This window comes from Necator americanus, chromosome III (assembly GCF_031761385.1).
Source record: "Necator americanus strain Aroian chromosome III, whole genome shotgun sequence".
NCBI lineage: Eukaryota > Metazoa > Nematoda > Chromadorea > Rhabditida > Ancylostomatidae > Necator > Necator americanus.
Genome location: NC_087373.1, coordinates 32,220,107 through 32,239,913, shown reverse-complemented (window position 1 = coordinate 32,239,913; position 19,807 = coordinate 32,220,107). Strand labels below are relative to the sequence as shown.

Genomic DNA, 19,807 nt, shown 5'->3' with positions numbered 1-19,807 from the left:
CGTTCCCACGTAAATATTTCCTTTACTGTTTAGAAAACAAAAATCCTGATATCTACTTTACTATCCTGAAAGAAAAACGAAAGAATACGTTTCAAATAGTCATTGGTCTGTTCCAGAAAAATAATACGAGATAAATATCCATGAAAATATAAAAAAAATTAAATATTATTGGAAAAAACATTTCTATTGTAAAAACATCGCCATTCTTTCAAGTCACCTCTATTATTTTTCAGTCCTGGTACTCTAAAGTTCTTGAAAGTAACTTTTTTGAGGAACGAAAAGAATGGGGAGAAAAAGGTGGAGTTTGTCAACAATTTTTAAACTAATGAGGAGAAATTATTTCAAAAAAATTAAATAAAGTAATTAAAATTAAATTTGAAAAAAAATAATAAAAAAAGAAAACTAATGAGATTAGAACTTGCACCACATATATTTGTTCAAAATATTGCGATGCAGATACCAGAGAAAATTTTCAAATAAATATAAACAAAGAGAAAAATTTCAATGCAATAAATAAATAAATTTCTGCAAATTAACAGTAAAATGAAAATAGAATAATGTATCGGATAAAAAGTTATGAAGAGAATACCAATATTTTTTGAGCTCGTGATGTTTGAAGGGATTTTTCGTTTCTTTTCTCTATCACAGTAATGAATACGTTGAAGAATCTTAACAAAAAAATCCAAAAAAAAAAGACAAAATAAATCTCGTACCGAAAAGCCCATTCTCGTCCAATAAATGCTTCCTCCAGATCGCTTTTCGCACAAAATTGATCCAAATCGAAAAGCGGCTGCAAACGTGATTCCACTACCACTCGTTTTACTCCGGAATCTATTGGGACACTTTTTTGAATTCCATTCACGGGACATCGTTTTCGTATCGATGCGGTTGACATCACTAAAATGAAATTTTCTTGGGAATCTTCGAAAAAAAAAACGGGAAAAATCGAAGTTGTATGTCTGAAAAAAAATATTGGGAAGTGGAACGCACAGTGCGATAACCACTCCACATACGCACACACCCACATACACAGAAACAACCAGTTTCTTCCGAAAAACAATTTAGCGTAGTGATTGATAGTGTGAATCCTTAGTGAAAAGAGAAAATGTGAATGAATGAACGATTCCTTGTGAATTGCTCAGATTCTGATTGAACTTTTTTTTTCTGATTGGGCCGCAAAAAGAAAAGGGAGTATGAGGTGATCGGAAAAAATGGAAAGAATGTTGCCGGGGGGTTAGGTCGACTGAAACCTGAGAACCACGCATATTCGTGCAGCAGAGGATGCTCATAACCTCAAATCACTCGAAGAACTCTGCGAAAAAGGAAAGAAAGATGAGAATTTCTTTGAAGAAAAACTTTTTTCCAAGAGTTTTTTTCTTCCCTGAAGAATAGCGTTAGCGTTAGCGTTCAGGCCACACGTTATATAATCGCTGATTTTTCTGACATGAGTTTCTAAAAATTAAAATATCAGGTATTTCACACAAGTAGATGATGTAGGAGAGTTTTTTACATGAGAGAGAAATTGGTCCAATGCATTCTAAGAAATTAATTCTCATTTAATTTTTTTATTTCTACGTCAGTACATTCATCACCACAATTATTTTCATGCAATAATCCAGTATTCAATAGGTTATTCATGCATCCAGCCAAGAAGATATCTATCCTTTTCTGGGCTGATCTACCGTTTAACTGATCTATTGATTAGTTGAGCGATTCATTCAGAAGCGAACATCGAGCTCCATTCATTTTTTTTATTGATTTCCTATGTAGTTCACCTATTCATACATTGATCATGTTCAATTGCTTGTTTGAACAATCAATCATCTTCAGTTCTCATTCATTCATTCATTCATTCATTCATTCATTCATTCATTCATTCATTCATTCATTCATTCACTCATTCATTCATTCATTCATTCATTCATTCATTCATTCATTCACTCATTCATTTGTTCGGAGACCCAGTTCATCCATTAATTTATTCGTTCACTCATTCATCTGTTCGCTCGTTCATCCCGTTCATTCACTCATTCAGCGACCTAGGTGATGCATTAACTCGTCCATTCATTCATCCCATTCATTCATTCATTCATCCATTCATTCATTTGTATGCTTGTCTGTCCTATTGTTTACTATTACCCTACTTTTCAACCAGTATTACCTCATTCATTTCTCATTCATACTCGTGTGGATTCAAATATGGACTAATTCATTTTTCATTCATTTTGATTATTTCACTCGTTCATTCATTCGCTCACACATTCTTCCACTCATATCCAACAAGTCATGCTCTTTCAGTGATTTATTCACTCATTTTTTCATAACTTCTTCGAACGACTCATTTTCGAGGCCATTACTGTGCATTTATTACTTATCTCCTCCCACTCATTCATTATTCATCCTCTTATTTACTCGATCGTTCATTCATTTATTCATTGGCTGATGAACCAGTTATACCGTACAACTGTTTGTTTAGTTACTTTATAGAAAAAGTAGAAGATCCGCAACAGAATGTTGCGCTCGATGAAAGCTAATAAAAATAACTTTTCAAAACGATTTTAGCAAATCTGCTCACAAAAAGTTCGATATAGTAGAATTAAGATTTTTCAATCCAGAACGCTATGTACTTGTTTTCCTGTTTACGCTCAAAATTGCCAAACGTGCATCTAAAACTATGGAATAAAGGATTTATGAGATTGCCTTACTTGTTCCATTACGGCTATCCCTTGCAAATCGATTCGAGGTGTTCAGCAATGAAATTGTCGAATTATTCGACCGTCGATCGAATGGAATGTCTAAAAATGAAAAATTCATCATTGCGTATAAGGCGATAACGAGGTTCTAGAACAGATTCCACAAATTTGCAGCTGTGGATGCTAGAGAAGCGATTCAGGAGCTAGTTCATCAGCGTTAGTTGCCGCTCAGAATCCGCCTCAGTCAAATTTGGACGAGTCTTCACGTAATACTAATCAAGTGATCAAGGCTGCCAAAAAAGACTTACTCGATAAGAACTATAAAAATATATAAATAAATAATATGTAAATAAATGAAATTAAAAAAGTAAATAGTACGCAGCGCAATTACAAACATAAATATGTAGCGAAACAACGAATGCAAATAATATAAGAAATTGCTGCGCATATCAGTTCGCAAATCCCCTACACATTTTAAATTTCCTATGCTCGAACCTAATTTTTTTTGTGGAAAACCCAAAAAAAGCGAAAAACCGCATTTCGAGTTAAGTAAAAAGAAAAAAGGAATGAAAAAGAAAACCAGACATGTACGGTGAATTAATGTAAGATTTTTAAATGATAATTTCGAATCCTTGCCGGTTTTCCGAACATTCTACTCGTTTTTCCGAGTCGATTCAGAATGAGTCGAATTTCAAGGGAATCGAGTCTGGAGTCACTCGAAAAAGCGAATATCGGAAGAATTAGCAGAGTCGAGTCATTCGAAGTGAACCCAATTAAAAAGAGGTTCTGATTAAAGGCATCACCCCACGAATCTGAGGTGGTACGGATTTCAGGTGGAGTATTCGTATACGGGATCGTAGATTATGGAGAGGGGTGTGATTCCGTCCATTTCTTCCTAATTGCCGTAAAAAAAAAACGGGCCAGAGGATGCGACGCGCGCACAAAGCTGGCGCGCTCCAATCTAACTCGTAGTAGAAAATAGCGCACCGGATCGCTCAAAGCCGTATAGTATAGGTAGTTTTTGACGGCAATTAGGAAGAAATGGACAGAATCATCCACCTCTCCATAATCTACGATCCCGTATACGAATACTCCACCTGAAATCCGTACCACCTCAGATTCGTGGGGTGATGCCTTTCAGTCCTATGTATGCTGTGCATGTCAAAATTGTACGAGTTTCTAAATCAGAAATATCAACTGGATATGATACACAGTCCTTACTAAACAATTCCCAAAGGCGGAAGAAACTATCTGTCGAAAATTACACTATTTTGCCCACTTTTTTTTCATATTTCATTTAATTTTATGCGTTTTTTCTTTGTTTCCCATTTGTGATTTTCAAATATCAGTTATACACAAATATTTTTAACTGCAGAAAATTAGGAGATATGCAAAAAAAGTCCAAAAAATCAAGGAAGCAAAAGAAATACATGCAAGAAAAAATTACCCAATAATTGGTCACGACGATTACGAGTGGATATGTTGCTGGGGTCGGAACGGAGCGCAAAATCATGAATTTTTCCTTATTTCACAATTCAGAATCAATTGAATCTCTCGGGATTTTTTTTTACTCGTTTCTTTCCCAGAAATATTCACTATCAATGATCTTTTTAATTTTTATAACTCTGTTTTTATCTCTTTTTACTCCCTTCTGTTTACGAAAATGTGAATTCGTTCATAAATATGTCATAGATAATGCTTTTTTTTCTAAAAAAAAAAACTGCAAACAGCAAAAAAAAAAAACCAAAGGGCAGGCAAAGAATGGAACGAATGAAAGGCGTCCCGTCTTCTGATGTAGCACAATTATCGTGACAAGCCACAGGGATAGCGCACGGATTTCTTTTCCGAATTTTTAAAAGGGAGAACTCCTTAAATAAGCCGAAAGCATTAGAAGTATTAGGAGTAGAAGGATTATTAGTAATAGAGGAAGTTAAAATAAAGAGAAAAAATAAAATAATAGAGAAGTTCTAGAAATTTGTATTTTCGAGGGAGTTTTTCAGCACAAAGAGGCTGCAAAGAAACGAATGCCAAAAAAAAAAATTGCGAAGACAATTCCAGTGATGGGGACCAATTTTCGTAGGTGAAGGTTTTGAAAAAATAAAAAAAACGCAGGAGTCCCCAGAGGATATTAAAAAATTTCGTTTGTTAGTCGAGTTCCTCGTTAAGCGAATCACTTTCGGAACATACCATTTCAGCGAATATATTTTTGGAAAAAGTAATAATAATGCAATGAAAGAATTATAAAAATTATGATTCAAATAGGTCTTCATTAGTACCAATACAGACCTGCAATCTCTCAAAAGGAACCTTTACATTCAGGCTCGAAACGGACCCATAGATAAACAACAACCATAGTCCAATATTGGAATTTCACCGCCGTGCATATATGTACTGTGCAAAATTTTTAAAGAATAATTTGTTGAATGTGAGAAAAGCGAGAAAAACCCGGACAAAACAGAGACGTAGCCGAGTCGAACAAATAAAGGGGCGGATATGGTGTTTCGTACCGATGGTCAGGGTCGTGTGTAGTAATAATAGCATATTTCACTCCATCAGATCAGTTGACGACGAACAACTCTCAGCTGTGGGTTATGACCCCGTTTCGCTCGCTTTTTGCACTGAATCTTCAAAGTGACGCCGAAAAATGGTATGGTTCTATCACCACAACAAAAAGGGAGCTTATAAAAAAAAATAGGTGAGTCAAAAAGTACAGCTAGACGTTTGTTTTTCTGTGAGTTTTTCTTTTTTCTTGATGGAAGGATTTTCACTCTCTAATTTCCCGTCCCAGGAACTATTTCATCCAAAGCTAAAAAATTTTTGGAAAAAAAAAATTCCCTTACTTTTCCCACATTTTTTGAGATCATTCCCCTCTAATTCCAGGCTTGGAAGAAAGAATGATTTGCCGACCAAAAAAAAAAAATTTGGAACCTGGTGTACAGTCCATCAAAAATCAATACCTGATCTTATCGCGCTGAAATTCATCAAAAGTCGAAGATCCCGATAAATAAATGGGTTCGAACAGGTTCTTCCTAAAATTCTGGGCTAGTTCGCTTGTTATCTGATTATTCATACTGTTGCATGGGAACGCGAATCGTCACTGGGCAAAGGTGAAGCGGCAATTTCTGGAGGCCATGGTCATCCTCCCTGTATAGCCTTCTTCCTGGCCCATACAGTTATGACCTGTTCTGGGACCTCAGGCAGAATCCGCTCAGAAAAGCATTCAAATACCTCGTTGAACTCACAAACGTACTTAACGACTTTTTTTAAGAATCAGTCCTGCCTCTCTCTCCTTCTAGAAAAAGAGCATAGAGAATTTGAGCGTTAGGTGGTTTGACGTTGCTGATAAAGTATAAAAGATAGTCTCTGGCGTTAGTCAATCCGCTTGGGACCCGCCCCCACTTTCACTTCAATCCAGAATCGTTTGAGGTTCACAAACGTGTAACTGTCCTATAGAATGACTTGCAGGGGCTAGCCGATGTGTCAAGTCAATGTTTTATCCTCCCAGACGAGTGTGGTACCAATTTATCGATCCCGGAAGGACGAGAGGCTTGGTGAGCACTAAGGCGAATTCGAACCTCCGATCGATCGTACAGTCATAGCGGGACCTCTAACCGCTACGCTACATCCGCCTCAATGCCGCTGATATTGATGGTAATTACACTGTAGACTCTTGAGTAGTACCGATATAATGAAAAAAATCAATTTATTTTTTTTCCTTCAAACGTAGGAAAAAGGATGTGCAAAGACCCATCATAATAAGGATCGAGTTTATTCTTATGCTACTGTCATGATCACTAGTTCTCCATGGTAATCCAGAGCTGAAGCTGAACATAGAGTGGATATTGCTGTGATTAGTTCGAAATGATAGAGGAAATGTGCCTTTGATTGGTAAGAACTGTTGCTAAATTATTACTGTGATTAGTTCCTGAACTGCAAAAAAAAGATTGAAAAAGCGAAAGAAAATATTTGTCCACTAACAAAAATTAAACCTCTGCAAAAGCGGAACAATTTGTGAAGTTTTAAGTAGTTTTCTAAAAAATAATTAATCTTATCATGTTCCTTACAACCTCAATGATTTCACTGAAAAGAAGGCCAGCGTTGATGCGTACTTTTCTCGTTGAAATGAAAAAATCCTAAGGATGTCAATTTTCTAGGAATTCTAGGGTCATTAGTTTTTTTTTCTAAAATTCTAATCCGCTTAATTTCCAAATATTCTGCTAAATGCTAAATTATTTCATTCTTTTTTTTTTGAGCTTTCTCTCCCAAGGGAAATTAATTCCCCCTTCCAAATGTAATTTCTCTATTCAGTCCTCCCGTTCTCCTACTTACGTGTCACTATTTTGAACGGCCATCGTCAACTGGTCTAGAGTTGAACTTTGTGAAATGATGTAGAATTGAATTATTGACGAGAAAAATTCATCAATAGACCAAATGTTCTCGAAAAATCCTTAATCTCAAAAAAGCAAGCAAGGAATTGATTCCCTTGGTGCTCTGACGAGTAAATATGTACTTGCTTATGTTATATTTCTTAAAATTATATCTTATATTTGCTTGTCCTTCAATCTCCGTTCTGTACATTTAGGCGATCGTAGAAGTCTGCAAATGCAGAACAACTTTTTATCTAAAATAGCTTTTCTCGGAGAATAATTAACACCACATCAATATCCCTACAAAATAACGCGAATCTCGCATTAATTCCCCCACCGGTCCGCATCCCCCACCTCATTATATTCGCCTCCCCGCAAAAAGTCCAATTTTCCTCGGTTCATTGATTATTGACGAGCCGGTTCCACAAACAGACACAAAACACTCGAAGTAACGGTGGCTGTCGCGCAATAATCCACGGAAATGCAAACATGCGAGCATCTTAGAAAAGAAAAGTTGTTGGACGATGTACAGCACCATGGACTTGCAGTGCATCGTTCAACAAATGCTAAAAAAAAATCCCGAAAAATTCAGTTACTTTTCCATGAGACTAAATATTTTCAAGTAAGATCTAATAAGGCAGATCATAACAAGGTGCACGTTTTTTCTCTTATGAATGTTTGGTTAGGGAATGTTTGGGGAAAGATGAAAGACAGTGCTCTCTAAGAAGCATATATTAGCATATAATTGGGAAATCCTGTAGTTTAGAAAAAAAGATTGAAAAAATTCTTCTCCTTACACGTTAAAATTGAAATTACCAATCTTATCGATTCAAGGGCAGAGTTTTTAGGAGGAAAACCACAAACTTTTCTGAAATAATCAAAAACATTCAAAGCAAAAAAAAACAGATCATGAGCAAGTTAAGAAGTTTAAGAAGAAAGAGTAAAGAAGTCTGAAGAAGAAGAAAAAAGAATAGAACCTATCCAGAAAATGTGATCATTAAGTAATCACCAAACATAAAATAATCAATTGGATAGTTTTTGCTATGTGGCTTTACCTTATTCAATGCTGCAACTTATTTAGTTTTTGCTATTATAAATTACAATTCATTTTTTCTAAAACCACAAATGATGTCTCTAATGCGCTGATTTCATGGAATGATCCCAGCCATAACCTTGGGAAACCCTGAAAAGCAACGGAAACAAGTGTACCGTATCCAAATCTAATAAAATAACCATATATATAAATGTATGTAGTGCTTTACTTTTTTCATTTCTTTAGTTTTGCGAATAATAAATATTAATAAAAATATTAAAGTTCCAACAAACAAACCACACCAAACCCGTTGAAAATGAGAATTGGCCATAAAAAGTACCCAAGTACTTCGAGGATATATATCTACGCCATGTAAATCATAGCAATCCGTGAAAACACCAAGGAACTTGTGGTAGGTTTCTATAGATTTTTTTGAGCTGCAGCCAGATGAACCTGTGATAATTTGCCAATAAGAAAAATAAGAAAATTTCTTAGAAATTCGTTACCTATGATGAGGAATTAGTCAGGAAAATCACTTACTCTTTTTCCTATTGAAGAAACCTCCCAATGGCTTCCATGTGACTCATAAAATTATATTGTGAGAAAAATAAATGCATACTAAATAAACAAATATATCTAAATAGTACAGCTACGTTTATGGTTGTGATTTAGGCGTCTGCTAATGTTTTTTAGTGAACTTCGCTTCACTTCGATCGCAGACCTCAAATGAGAGTTCATTTCGAAGAAAGAACTTGATGGTTTTTGCCTCTCATTTCAACGCAAGATCTGGGCAGATTTGGTATTTTGAAATCAAAAAAATATTACGCCAAGATGGAAGCTCTTTGTCCATAACAACTGCAAGAGAGGCGAATTTTGCATCGAAAAAATCCAACTCGATATATTTGAATTTTCGCTAGGCCCTTCAGGTGATACTTCTTCATAAAAGAGAAGAGTACTTTAAAAGTCGGAAGAGGTTCCTTGTCACAAAGCAGTTCACCAATTCCAACCAAAAGAAAGTCCCAACTCGACATACTTTTCGAGAAAACTGGTTCTAGATGTTTTTTCGTAGCTTCTTCTTTTCACTGTCTTGTAACATGACCGATCCCCTGTTTCAGGGGAGGTTTTCATCGACGTACGTACAATCAGTGAAAAGCTTTTCACTTCCACCTGTGTACACAGATCTCGTTTGTCGCGCAGTCAACCCACGAGACAATGCTGGGGATTGCATGTCGCCGCACGTTAACTGCTACAAACCATCGAGCACAAACATCAGCGGGTCTCGTGTGCCTTGGAATTCCGAGGAAACGATACTACGAGGTCCAGATCATCGGAACAATCAGAAGATAGTGATCATTCGCGGAAGAATAAGACTCGAATGAGAAAAAAAACCTTGCTCCTACTTTTCTACTACTTTTCAGGTCTTTTATGGATTTACTATTCGAATCGTTGTTTTAGAAACCTAAATGTACTATTCAGTCAGAGCAGCATGATGCATTCAAAAGTATTTCCCTTTCAAAAACAAAATATCTTCCTAAAAAAGTCTGTGTGAGGTGCTTGAAAAGGACAAAATAGTGACTAAAGTTAGGCTAAGAAAAGTATTTTTTTTTTTTGAGAAGACTTTGCCCGTTTTTTTTGCGTCAAACTAGCAAAAGAAAAATTTACCATTGAATTTTCAATTGAAATCTTCAGAGGCCCACAACGTCCGTCATCACGCGACCGAAATAGATATTCCCCCAGGGTGCACGCATAGAAGGGCAGCGTTGAGGCCCTCGGAACGTTTTACAGTGATTTCCCTTCACAAAGTGCAACTATTTCATGTCGCGAATAATTTTTAAATCTAGATAACACCGCATGAAAAATTCAGCAGCAACACAAAAAAAAAACAACCGCCGAACCTTTTCCGAGATTCTACGAGAACTCCGCGAATGAATTATTTTTCCCGCGTTATAAAATTAAAACAAGAACGGTTAAATTCTTCAGAATTATAACTACATATTCCGTGAAAGGCGTACTAAATGTTCCACAAGAAAATTTCTACATATTTTTGGTCGAACTGGAAACGATGAGGATCAAAATAAAAAGGGAAAAATGTGACGTGATCAAGAATCTCTATTAATCTTTGAGTATCAAAATAGTCGTTTTTCAAGATAAACAAAAAAGAAATAAGAAATAAGATAAATTTTATAGTAATTGGTGGAGAGAGAAATGCGATAAATAAGAGGTGGAGAAAAAAAGATAGGATGAAAATAACAACGAGACAATTTTGCTGTTATTGAAACCTCAACACTCAGCAAGTTTACGAGGAGATTAAGAAGAAAATTCATTTATGAAATGTGATGCAATGTAATAATTCAAAAAGTTTGACTAGATGTAAAAAAATTGTATAAAAATTGTAGAAATTATAGAACATAAACTCAAATACTACTAGTAAACAGCGCTCATGTTGATCCAGGCAACCGCAGTGCCCCCGCAGCAATTCATGTCTGGCCAAGGTATATGTAGCCTTTAATTTATGCATTTAAAAATTGTATTGATTTTTGATGAGCTGTACACGAGGATGTTAAGTAATTTTATTTACTAACGTTTTGGCAAAATCACCTTCTTCAAATTAGAAATCTTAAACTAAAATTTTAAAGTTTAAAATTTAAAATTAGAATTTAAAAATTCTTCAAATCCAGAAATCAGTAAGAACACGTAGGCTAAATGCAACATTTACCACGTGTTATTGCAAAAATTGCCTGGAATTATTTTAGCCACCGAATTCTTATCGAAGAAAAAGGATTGCTACAAGCCGAAAAGAGATTTTAAAAAATCCAAAAAATAAAGCAAAAATGTAATAAATAAATAAAAACAATAAACAAATAAATAAAAGTCCTGAACGAAGCTTTTTGGAGGTTTTCGGGTGGAACAATGCTGCAGTTAAAAGATAAACGTGTAAGCAACAACACCGCAACACCGCTAGGATCCGAACAAAAAAGCAGCAAAAAGATTTTTTTTCAGTGAAATACAGTCGGAAGCAAACGGAAACACAAACGTAAACTGCCAATGTGGTGTTGTTTTAAATCGATCGCCAAGACATCATTTTGAGAAAATTACACGCTTTAAATGGTCCTTTTATTTGATGTTTTTGTTTACAAACAGGAGCATCGAACGAAGAGCGGAACTGAAGCTCAGCTGGAAGTATAAACTGCCATTAATAGCGCTCCTCTCGTGTTTTTCTTTGAGACATTAACATCATTCCAAATTTGAACAAGATCGACGGAAACTGGAGAAAATCAAGAAATTAACACAGAACCGTTTTTGCTACGCTATTAGCGATGCGATACCAACGAGAACACGTTCATTCCATTTACTTCGTCATAAAAAATGAAACGAACGCAAAGAAATACGTACATACATGGAAGTATAGGCTTCTAGAAACCTGTTAATTCCTAATGGATGTCTTTATTGCTCGGCTAAAAGCGACAAATGAGAGGAACCTCATCCAGCACTACCCGTTCCGGTTCTATTTTACAACATCCTAAGTCTTTAAACTCACTCAAAGAATATTTTTCTTTTCGTAAACGGCATGAAATCATCTCATCATAAAAGTGCAAAGATAAATAGTGAAGGGAGCAATTAAATCAGCAAATGTCTTCCACTTCACGGGGAAATGTTGGTCGTTTAAAGGAAAAGTCGTTAAACGATTGGCGAACGAAAGCAGCATCGATAAAATGGCAAACATTACGATCGTCTTAAGGACATTAGCGGAAAAAGTGACGAAGACAGGAAAAAAAACCGGATTTCTTACCGCCAAACCAGTAAGCGTCGCTAATCTGTCCATCGGGACGATAACTTGTGCTCGGTAGACGTGCTAAATAACTTTGACGATTCGCTGACACGAACAAATTCTGCATATGTTGATGGATGTTCAGCTCGGCTTCGGCTGGATTCGGTGGACCCTGGAACGAGACAAATGTGCTGTGTGAAAAGTCGTCAAAAAAAAATCATAAACGGGAACAGTTGGAGCGGAAATTTGCCGGAATTTTGATGAATATAGATGTATGTACAGGACAAGTTGTCATTTCTCTAAGAAAAATTATCCTGGACAGGGATCCTTGAGAAAATCTAATTGATAACATTTTCTCGTAGTTTGACGTTCAAACAGATATAAAACTAAGTTGATTTAAACGAGCATATGGTCGAAAAATTCCCAAAAAAAGAAGGAAAAATCCTTAAAAAAAAGGAGAAAATCTGGAGGATACTGGGCAAGTTGTCGTCGATTCTCGTGTGAACATTATCCTAGATAGGGATTTTTGAGAAAACTTAATTGATAACATTTCTTCGTAGTTTAACGTTCAGAAAGATATGAAACTACTTTGATTTAAATGAGTATATGGTCGAAAAATTCCGAGCGGGAAATCCGAAAGAATTTACATATCTCTACCTTCTAGCAATGTTCAGTTATCCATACATTGTAGTGAGGACTTTTTAGTCTTTATATCTTTACACAATATGAAATTTATCCTTTTTTTTACCCTGCCGTCTGAAAAATTTCCAGAAGTATAATTTGTGTTTCAGAAGTTTTTCATAAGGAAGGAATCGGAAGAATTTCGATCGTTTCTCTGTAGAAAGCGCTGAAACAGATATGCAGAAAAGTTTTCTAGAAAGACCACCAAATTATCTATAATGATAATGTAGAAAGTTTTGTTAATTCCTCCCCCCTACTCTAAGTCTAACATGATGACACGAAGACGCAAGAAATAAATAATAAACAAAAATATTGTAATGGAATCAGTAATAGGAAATAACAATGAACATAATTCTAAAAACGACGAAATAGGAATAACGGATATAATCTTATGAGAGATAAACGACAAAGTTTCTGGCGTTAATCAATCCGCTTGGGATGCGCCCCCACGTTCACTTCAATTCAGAATCGTTTGAGGTTGGCGAACGAGTAAGTGGCCTACGCAAGGATTTGTTGGGGTTAGCCGATGCGTCAAGTCAGTGTTTTTATCCTCCCGGACTGGCCTGGTACCAATTTATTATTTGATCCCAGAAGAATGAAATGCTTGGTAGGCACGAGGGCGGATTCGAACCTCCGATCGATCGTGCAGGCAGCGGAACCTCTAACCGACTGCGCTACAGCCGCCCCATAAACTTACGGAAGAGTTAAAATGGATCTTACATAAACATAACATGCTGAGCGATTGGATGAAGAAGAACATCAATGCATAATTCCGCTTGACTTGAATTTTAAAAAAATATTGAGAGCGTCCTTAATCCCCCTAAATTAGACCCCAGATATATCTCAGTTAGAAGTAATTTCTATGCAATTTTTTTATCTGAAAAGCTATGAAATTTTATGGACTTCAGGGAGGGCTGTAGAATCAATTATGAGCAGCAACTTCAAACGCATTTCCTATACGTTTTAGAGGGTTAGAAACGAGTTGTTCGTCTGAATGAGCGTTAAGGTCCTCAACAGATTTTTTTTGGCGCGGAAAATGCGGTCGTGAATATATGGATGCATATGACTGAAATTGCACGTCTTCGATGCATTTACTCTCGAAGAGCATCTAAAATTCAAGAGTACATCAGACTTATTCACGTTCGAGATTCATAGGAGTGCAAAGGCACTCAAAGGCGAGTGCGGAAATTAATAGAAGGATCTCATCGAGGGCATCCGAATACAGAATAGTGAGAGCGGTGACACACAGGGAAAGTTCTGGCCTTATTAATAATATGTAATAAGAATTATTATAATAAAAATAATATTATATAATAGTAACTATAATTTAATACTCGATAGAATTTAAAAAAATTCTAAATGAAGAAAGGAATTTTCGAGAAAAATAAATACATCGTGAGTTCACTTTGTTCCCATGAAAAGTCAGAAATTGATGGTGGAACATAAGAAGATAAAAGAAAAAAAGAAAAAGAAAGAAAAAATAAAAAATAAATAGGAAAGAGAGAGAAAAAATACAGCGCCAAATAAAGCAATAAATAAATAAAAATGTAGAACTTTCATCGACACGATGGAGTTACTTCTTTTCAGGGAGGAGGAGGGAGGGAGGGAGGAACCGATGAAAGCTCCCATGTTCTGGATGAGAGGAGCTATCGACGTAAGCTAAGTAATATTGCCGTGAAGTAAATATTCGCCAATAGTTACAGCTGGTTTTTCGTCATGTGCTCCACTGCTATGCGAGGGTAAGCGTAATATTAGTACCAAGTAGCTCCTGTTGCCAGAAGCGTTCAGGTGGGAAATTTAATACCAGGTTTTTTTTTCTTCGCTACACTAAACTACAGCCATTTCATCGAATAAATTCGTAATGATGACTACGCGGAGGTGATTCTAAGCCTAACGTCGGTCGCCTCATAAAATCCACTCAATTTCTCACCGTTTACTCGCTAATTTATCATTTTAATAGTGAGATGGCTATTAGAATCTTGATCTATGCTATTTCGAGAAAAATAAGGGAGGAGTCAAGATTTCAGTAAATTCTCTGGAGATACACGGCACCGATTTGATTCCTTGGGAATTCTTCGGGAAAAATCTTAGAGCATTTTTTTGCTAGGCTTTTTGTGGCTCAGGTTTACCGCTGAGTACGCTTTTGCCGCTGAGTACAGCTTTGCTAGAACTATTCCACCCTCACTGACCCTCCACTCACTTCCAAAAATTCAAGTTCCGTAAATTTCAAAAATTCAGAGTCCTTAAGATAATGGGCTTTACAATCCTAATCCAGGATGACCTCAATACTAAATATGGACAGGGGATTTTTTCGGGGATTTTTAGGAGTACAACGATAGCACTGGAGAGCTCGACTTTATTAATATAAGTACTGAAAAGATTTCGAATGATCCCAAAGGAGAGTCTTGAAAGGAACGGGAACCTTCAACGAATAACTTCTCAAATCGTTTATCCTCCTAGGGCAAGCGAAGTAGAGCGAATCGAACGAGAAAAACTTCTTATAGTGACCAAAAGAATTCTAATGCGAAATTCGATTACTTTTCCTACGAATGGCCGATGGAAAGAGCCGCAGGGCGCTTTTTCAGAAAAATTAGGGGGTTACAACTCGTCCGCGCTGCATTTTTCCAGCTCGCTCCTTTCCCGGAGACGTTGATGAGGTTTCAGTTAACATCGACCATTGAAGACCATCATCTTTTCAAACGCAGTCATATGCGAAAAAAAATCCGGAAATTCAGATATCAAGGAAAAAAGTTGCCAAAAAATATTTTTTTTATGATCATCTAAGTACCTAGATGAGTAAAGTACTTTTTTTCGGCTTTTCTTCTATAGAATAGCTGAAAAATTGTTCTGATTTTTTTCCCGACGAGAAAAAGATCTTTCAATCCACCATAAATTCCAGTAAATCTCTTTCCAGCCCGGATCTATTTGTCAGTGAGAAGAAATATTGATCACATTCTTTTTTTTTCTTACAAAGTTGTAATTTGTTTCGCCTCTTTTCAAAAGAGATCTAAAAACTCGCCGCTTATTGCAGTGTTTTTTCGACGAGAATTACACCACAAATGAGGCATTAAAACCTTCGTGGTGCACTATTAACCGAAGTTGTGAACAGCCGTCATTTGTTAAAGTCTGCAATTGTGAACGAGGTTGATTGACGAGAACAGCAGATTGACGCGGACACTGAGCACCACCACCGGTGAAAACCGCCGATGCCACGGGGAAAATCTGAGAGTTGACTTGGTGAGTTGAGTGCAAAATTGCGCATAATAGCCACTAAACTATGCAAAATGCTCACTGAGACGTCCCCTTTTTTTTAGCGGTAAGAAAAAACCTCAGTAGAAAAAAAAACGCACTTCTTTATCTAAGGCCTTGCAGATTATAGGCCCATAGAAAAAGAAAGTGCTGCAAGAGAAAAACTGAAACATCCCTAGTGCACTAAGCAGCCAAAAAAGTCCTCAGGGATCTCATGAAAAATAGCAGGACCGTAGAAGCGAATTTGCGAAAATTCATGACGGGTTAATGGCTGACTTTTATGTACAAAAGATGTTTACACTGCGGTCATTGGCTGGATAGAGTCGTTGCGCTCCTGCTATCCACTTGCTATCCTTCTGCTACTTACAAAAATGAGCCACAGATGTAATTAGGTAAGTAAAATTGAGTAAGAATCCGATATAAGGGCTTGGCTAAGAAAATCCGTTGAAAGGCCCACAATAACCAGAAAACAAAAAAAAAACATTAATCTTAAAACATTAAAAACATTAATCTTAAAACATTAAAAACTATTATGTAGGAGAATACATTCGTACAATTTTATATTATTTTTATTTTACAACGTTTTCTTTGAAACGGGAGTAGCTCAGTCGGTTAGAGGTTCCGTTATCTACACGATCGATCGGAGGTTCGAATCCGCCCTACTGCTCACCAAGCCTTTCTTCCGCCCGGGGTCGATAAATTGGTACCATACTTGTCTGGGAGGATAAAAACACTGACTTGACACATACCCTTCGCAATTCGCTGCATAGGTCAGCTACACGTTCGTGAACCTCAAACGATTCTGAATTGAAGTGAATGTGGTGGCGGGTCCCAAGCGGATTGATTAGCGCGTGACGCTTTATCCTTTGTCCTTTAATGTTTTTTTTGCTCCTTGGTATAATATTAAAAGAGGTGTTAGCCAAAAATGAACGTGTTTCTGAGCTTTCTCCCAATTAACTGAGAAAAGCAAAAATATTTCGCAAGGTAATATTAGTAATTTTTGCAGGGAGCTATAAACGGTCCAGCTCAAAACAATCTCACGGATATCGTCATTTGTGGCATTGTTGCGACTTTGACAGATAAAAAACAAATAACAAGAATACATTTTAATCTCAGTACAGTTCACAAAAAATACCAACAAAAATACGAAGACTATCCTTATCTTCGATGCTAGGGGATGAGCCACACTTTTCTGGGTAGGAACCTACAGTGCAGACTAGACTTACAGTGTAGTTCATAGTTCGGATAATAGCAACAAATTGTTCAACATTATTCTTTTTTTTTTCTTCTTTAAGCTTTGTGAATATTATGACCTGCCAACCCACCACTCCTCATGCTTTGAGGGGCCAGTATTGTTGTGTAAAATTCAGACGAAATTCTAGTGAGCTCTGTTCCATCTTGTGTTTTGTTTTATTGCACACCTGCGGGTGTTTTCAATAAATAAATGAAGAAATAAATATTCTTATTCTTTCTTCACCCTTATCTGTAAATCGAGGACGGCAAAGAACATTTTTTTCTTATGTTGAAATTAAAATGCAGAGCATAATTTAGGGTTGGAGTAATACCGACAAATTTCTGGAAAATCTTCATTTTTCCTTTCTTTCATCCTTATTTGCGAATCTTATTTGGGAGCTCTTCGACACGAATGGATATGAATAAAGCTCTGCACATCTCAGCACATGGACATACGGTTCCTGGGAAGTTCCTATTCGGTACGCTGTGATCTTTTCAACGCTAACAACAATTCTGACTTATTATAATACAGGTATTTTTTTGTTTATTCGTTACATTGTTTATTTATTATTAGTGAGAAATTGTTGCATTTGCATCTAAATAGAGGATCCCCTTGGAAACAGATCCAACAGGAAGAAAAAGCAGATTTCTAGCAGAAAAAAAAATTAAAAGCCTCGGAACACCGAGAGGAAGCGGCAAGAAATGAGCGGCAAGAGTTTGCTTTCCGTAAAACCGATACACTTCATTCCGTAGTTTCCAGCTTAAAAGGACATTTCTAAATGCTCTCCGGAGTTTTGTCGTCCACGAAAAAAACTCAGCAGAGTCGTCAAATTTCAGTTACGACCTCATCTGTTCCGTTTTTTTTTTGTTGCCCACGTTCCCTCCCAGCCTCTCCCTCTTTAAAACCATCCTTGAAAGACGTTTTGAGTTTTTAAGGTCATTCTACCGTACATGCTCATCGCAAAGTCATTAACTTTTACCTAAGGTTCTCTAGATTACGATGGTGTTTTTTTTTCTTTCTACTGAAGAAAAATGAATGTCAAATGTTGAGTTGCATGTTTTTGCCCGACAAGTGTTTGCGATCGAGGTTGATGTGGAAAAAAGTGGACATCGAATGGCCTTTCACTCGGAAACCTCGTGGTTTTTATCGTTTCGTTGGGAAGTGCCCAGTTTTTCCAGAAGTTGCAGTTGAAGGACCTCAGAACGTCCAGGTCAATTCTCGCATAGTTCTGGTCCCTTGGCGCTTACACAGCCACCGACGCTACTGAGGTGTAACGGACGGGCGGAACTTGGAACGAGGTAACACGAGAGCCTACGGGTGTGACGCTGGCTCCACGTCAGTGAACCTGTCATCGATGTTGATTGATTCGCAATCGTGGATCAACGCGAACGCGATCTTGCCACACACGCTTTCCGGATGAGTTACGACGAATTTCTGGTATACGTTCGTGGATCTGGGTGGATCGCAATGGAGTGCGCCACCAGAAAAACAAGCGAACGGAAGTCGAAGAGCGATCAGTTCCGGACGGCGATGTATGAGTCAACACAGCGACAACGTGAGATAGACGAGAGGGTGTAAAAGTGTTTTTTTTTTTCGTCGTTCGAAATGAGTACGGGGAAACATTGAAGAGCTATGAGTCAGACAGAAAACTTTCGCAGGAATGATCCAGAATTGGATTCTCAGAAAGCATTTGAGAGCAGATTTTTAACCACACGAAAGTTAAACGGGGTGGAAATTAAGAGAACCTTCGAGAGGTTTTTCAAAGAAGTTTGTAAAACGAAGTCCACGAACACTCTACTACAACTATTATTTTTCGAAAAATTCGCAGAGAACCAGAAAAATACCATGGAATCTCATTTAAAAACTATGTACCTAGAACCTAATGCTATTATATGCTATAATTTTTTTCTTCTTTACTTCTTTTTACATCCTATACTAAACTTACTTTTTTCCTGATAAATAGACCCAAAAATCTCATCCAATGCCCTAAAAAATGGTTTTTGAAAGGATTGCCTTTGGTTGCCTGTAATTATTGAGCAAAAATGTCGAAAAAAAATTTCAAAAAGATTAATAATACAGATAAAGGAGTATATTATAGTTTCGCACAACATTATTTGTACGAAATTCATAAATGGATTTCAGGAACGTGGGAGCTGAAATCAAATCCCATGGAAATATTTCGAAAGAAAAAAAAAACAAGGAAAATCTCTTAAGGTAAGAAAATGGAAACCAATTCGTTTGAGAGAAACGGGGCTAAACTGTGAACCGCAAACTTTTCAACGGTTATTTTTTCAGGATTTCCTTTTTCCAAGTTTTTTTGTACGCATTGAGTTTATTATTATCTGTAATTCGTTCATCTTCGTTCAAATATAGCTCGTAAAAGATCGATGAGCAAAAAAAGTGCGCGGTCGTTAATGCGTTAATAAGAATTCTGAGTAGAAGTTGAAATTCTCCTAGTATTTTTTTCTGAAAATGAATTACAGTTGTCCTCCAGGAACATTCAAGACAACTCGGGAATCCATTCACCGTAAAAAGTGGAAACTAATCGTTGAAGAACAAGCATAGGCCATTTCTGGGATAGCCATAACGATGAGCACTTTTCGAAATTGGTCCTATCACGATCTCTTTCGAATTTGGTCCTATCACGACGTTAGTTCCATCAAAACAAAAGAGGAAAAGCTGGCTAGAAAACCCACGAACCCCACGAATTCCTAGAACACTTTGAAAGTGGGTTTGGCACGACCCGGATAAATTATCGACTATGCTTGAACTGATTGGTCC

The 19,807-nt window shown here is 36.8% G+C and overlaps 1 protein-coding gene across 2 annotated transcripts in view; it reads right to left on the bottom strand.

Moving 5' to 3' along the window:
* RB195_011669 (uncharacterized protein) overlaps positions 1 to 19,807 on the bottom strand; it is a gene marked incomplete at both ends in the record, with an annotated part of 45,633 nt that overhangs the window by 15,947 nt on the left and 9,879 nt on the right. For both annotated transcript variants that reach the window (XM_064193196.1, XM_064193197.1), the window contains 3 exons: positions 714 to 897; positions 2,706 to 2,795; positions 11,884 to 12,034. In XM_064193196.1, coding sequence (XP_064050779.1) covers positions 714 to 897; positions 2,706 to 2,795; positions 11,884 to 12,034 — 425 coding nt within the window. The remainder of the gene's footprint in view (positions 1 to 713; positions 898 to 2,705; positions 2,796 to 11,883; positions 12,035 to 19,807) is intronic.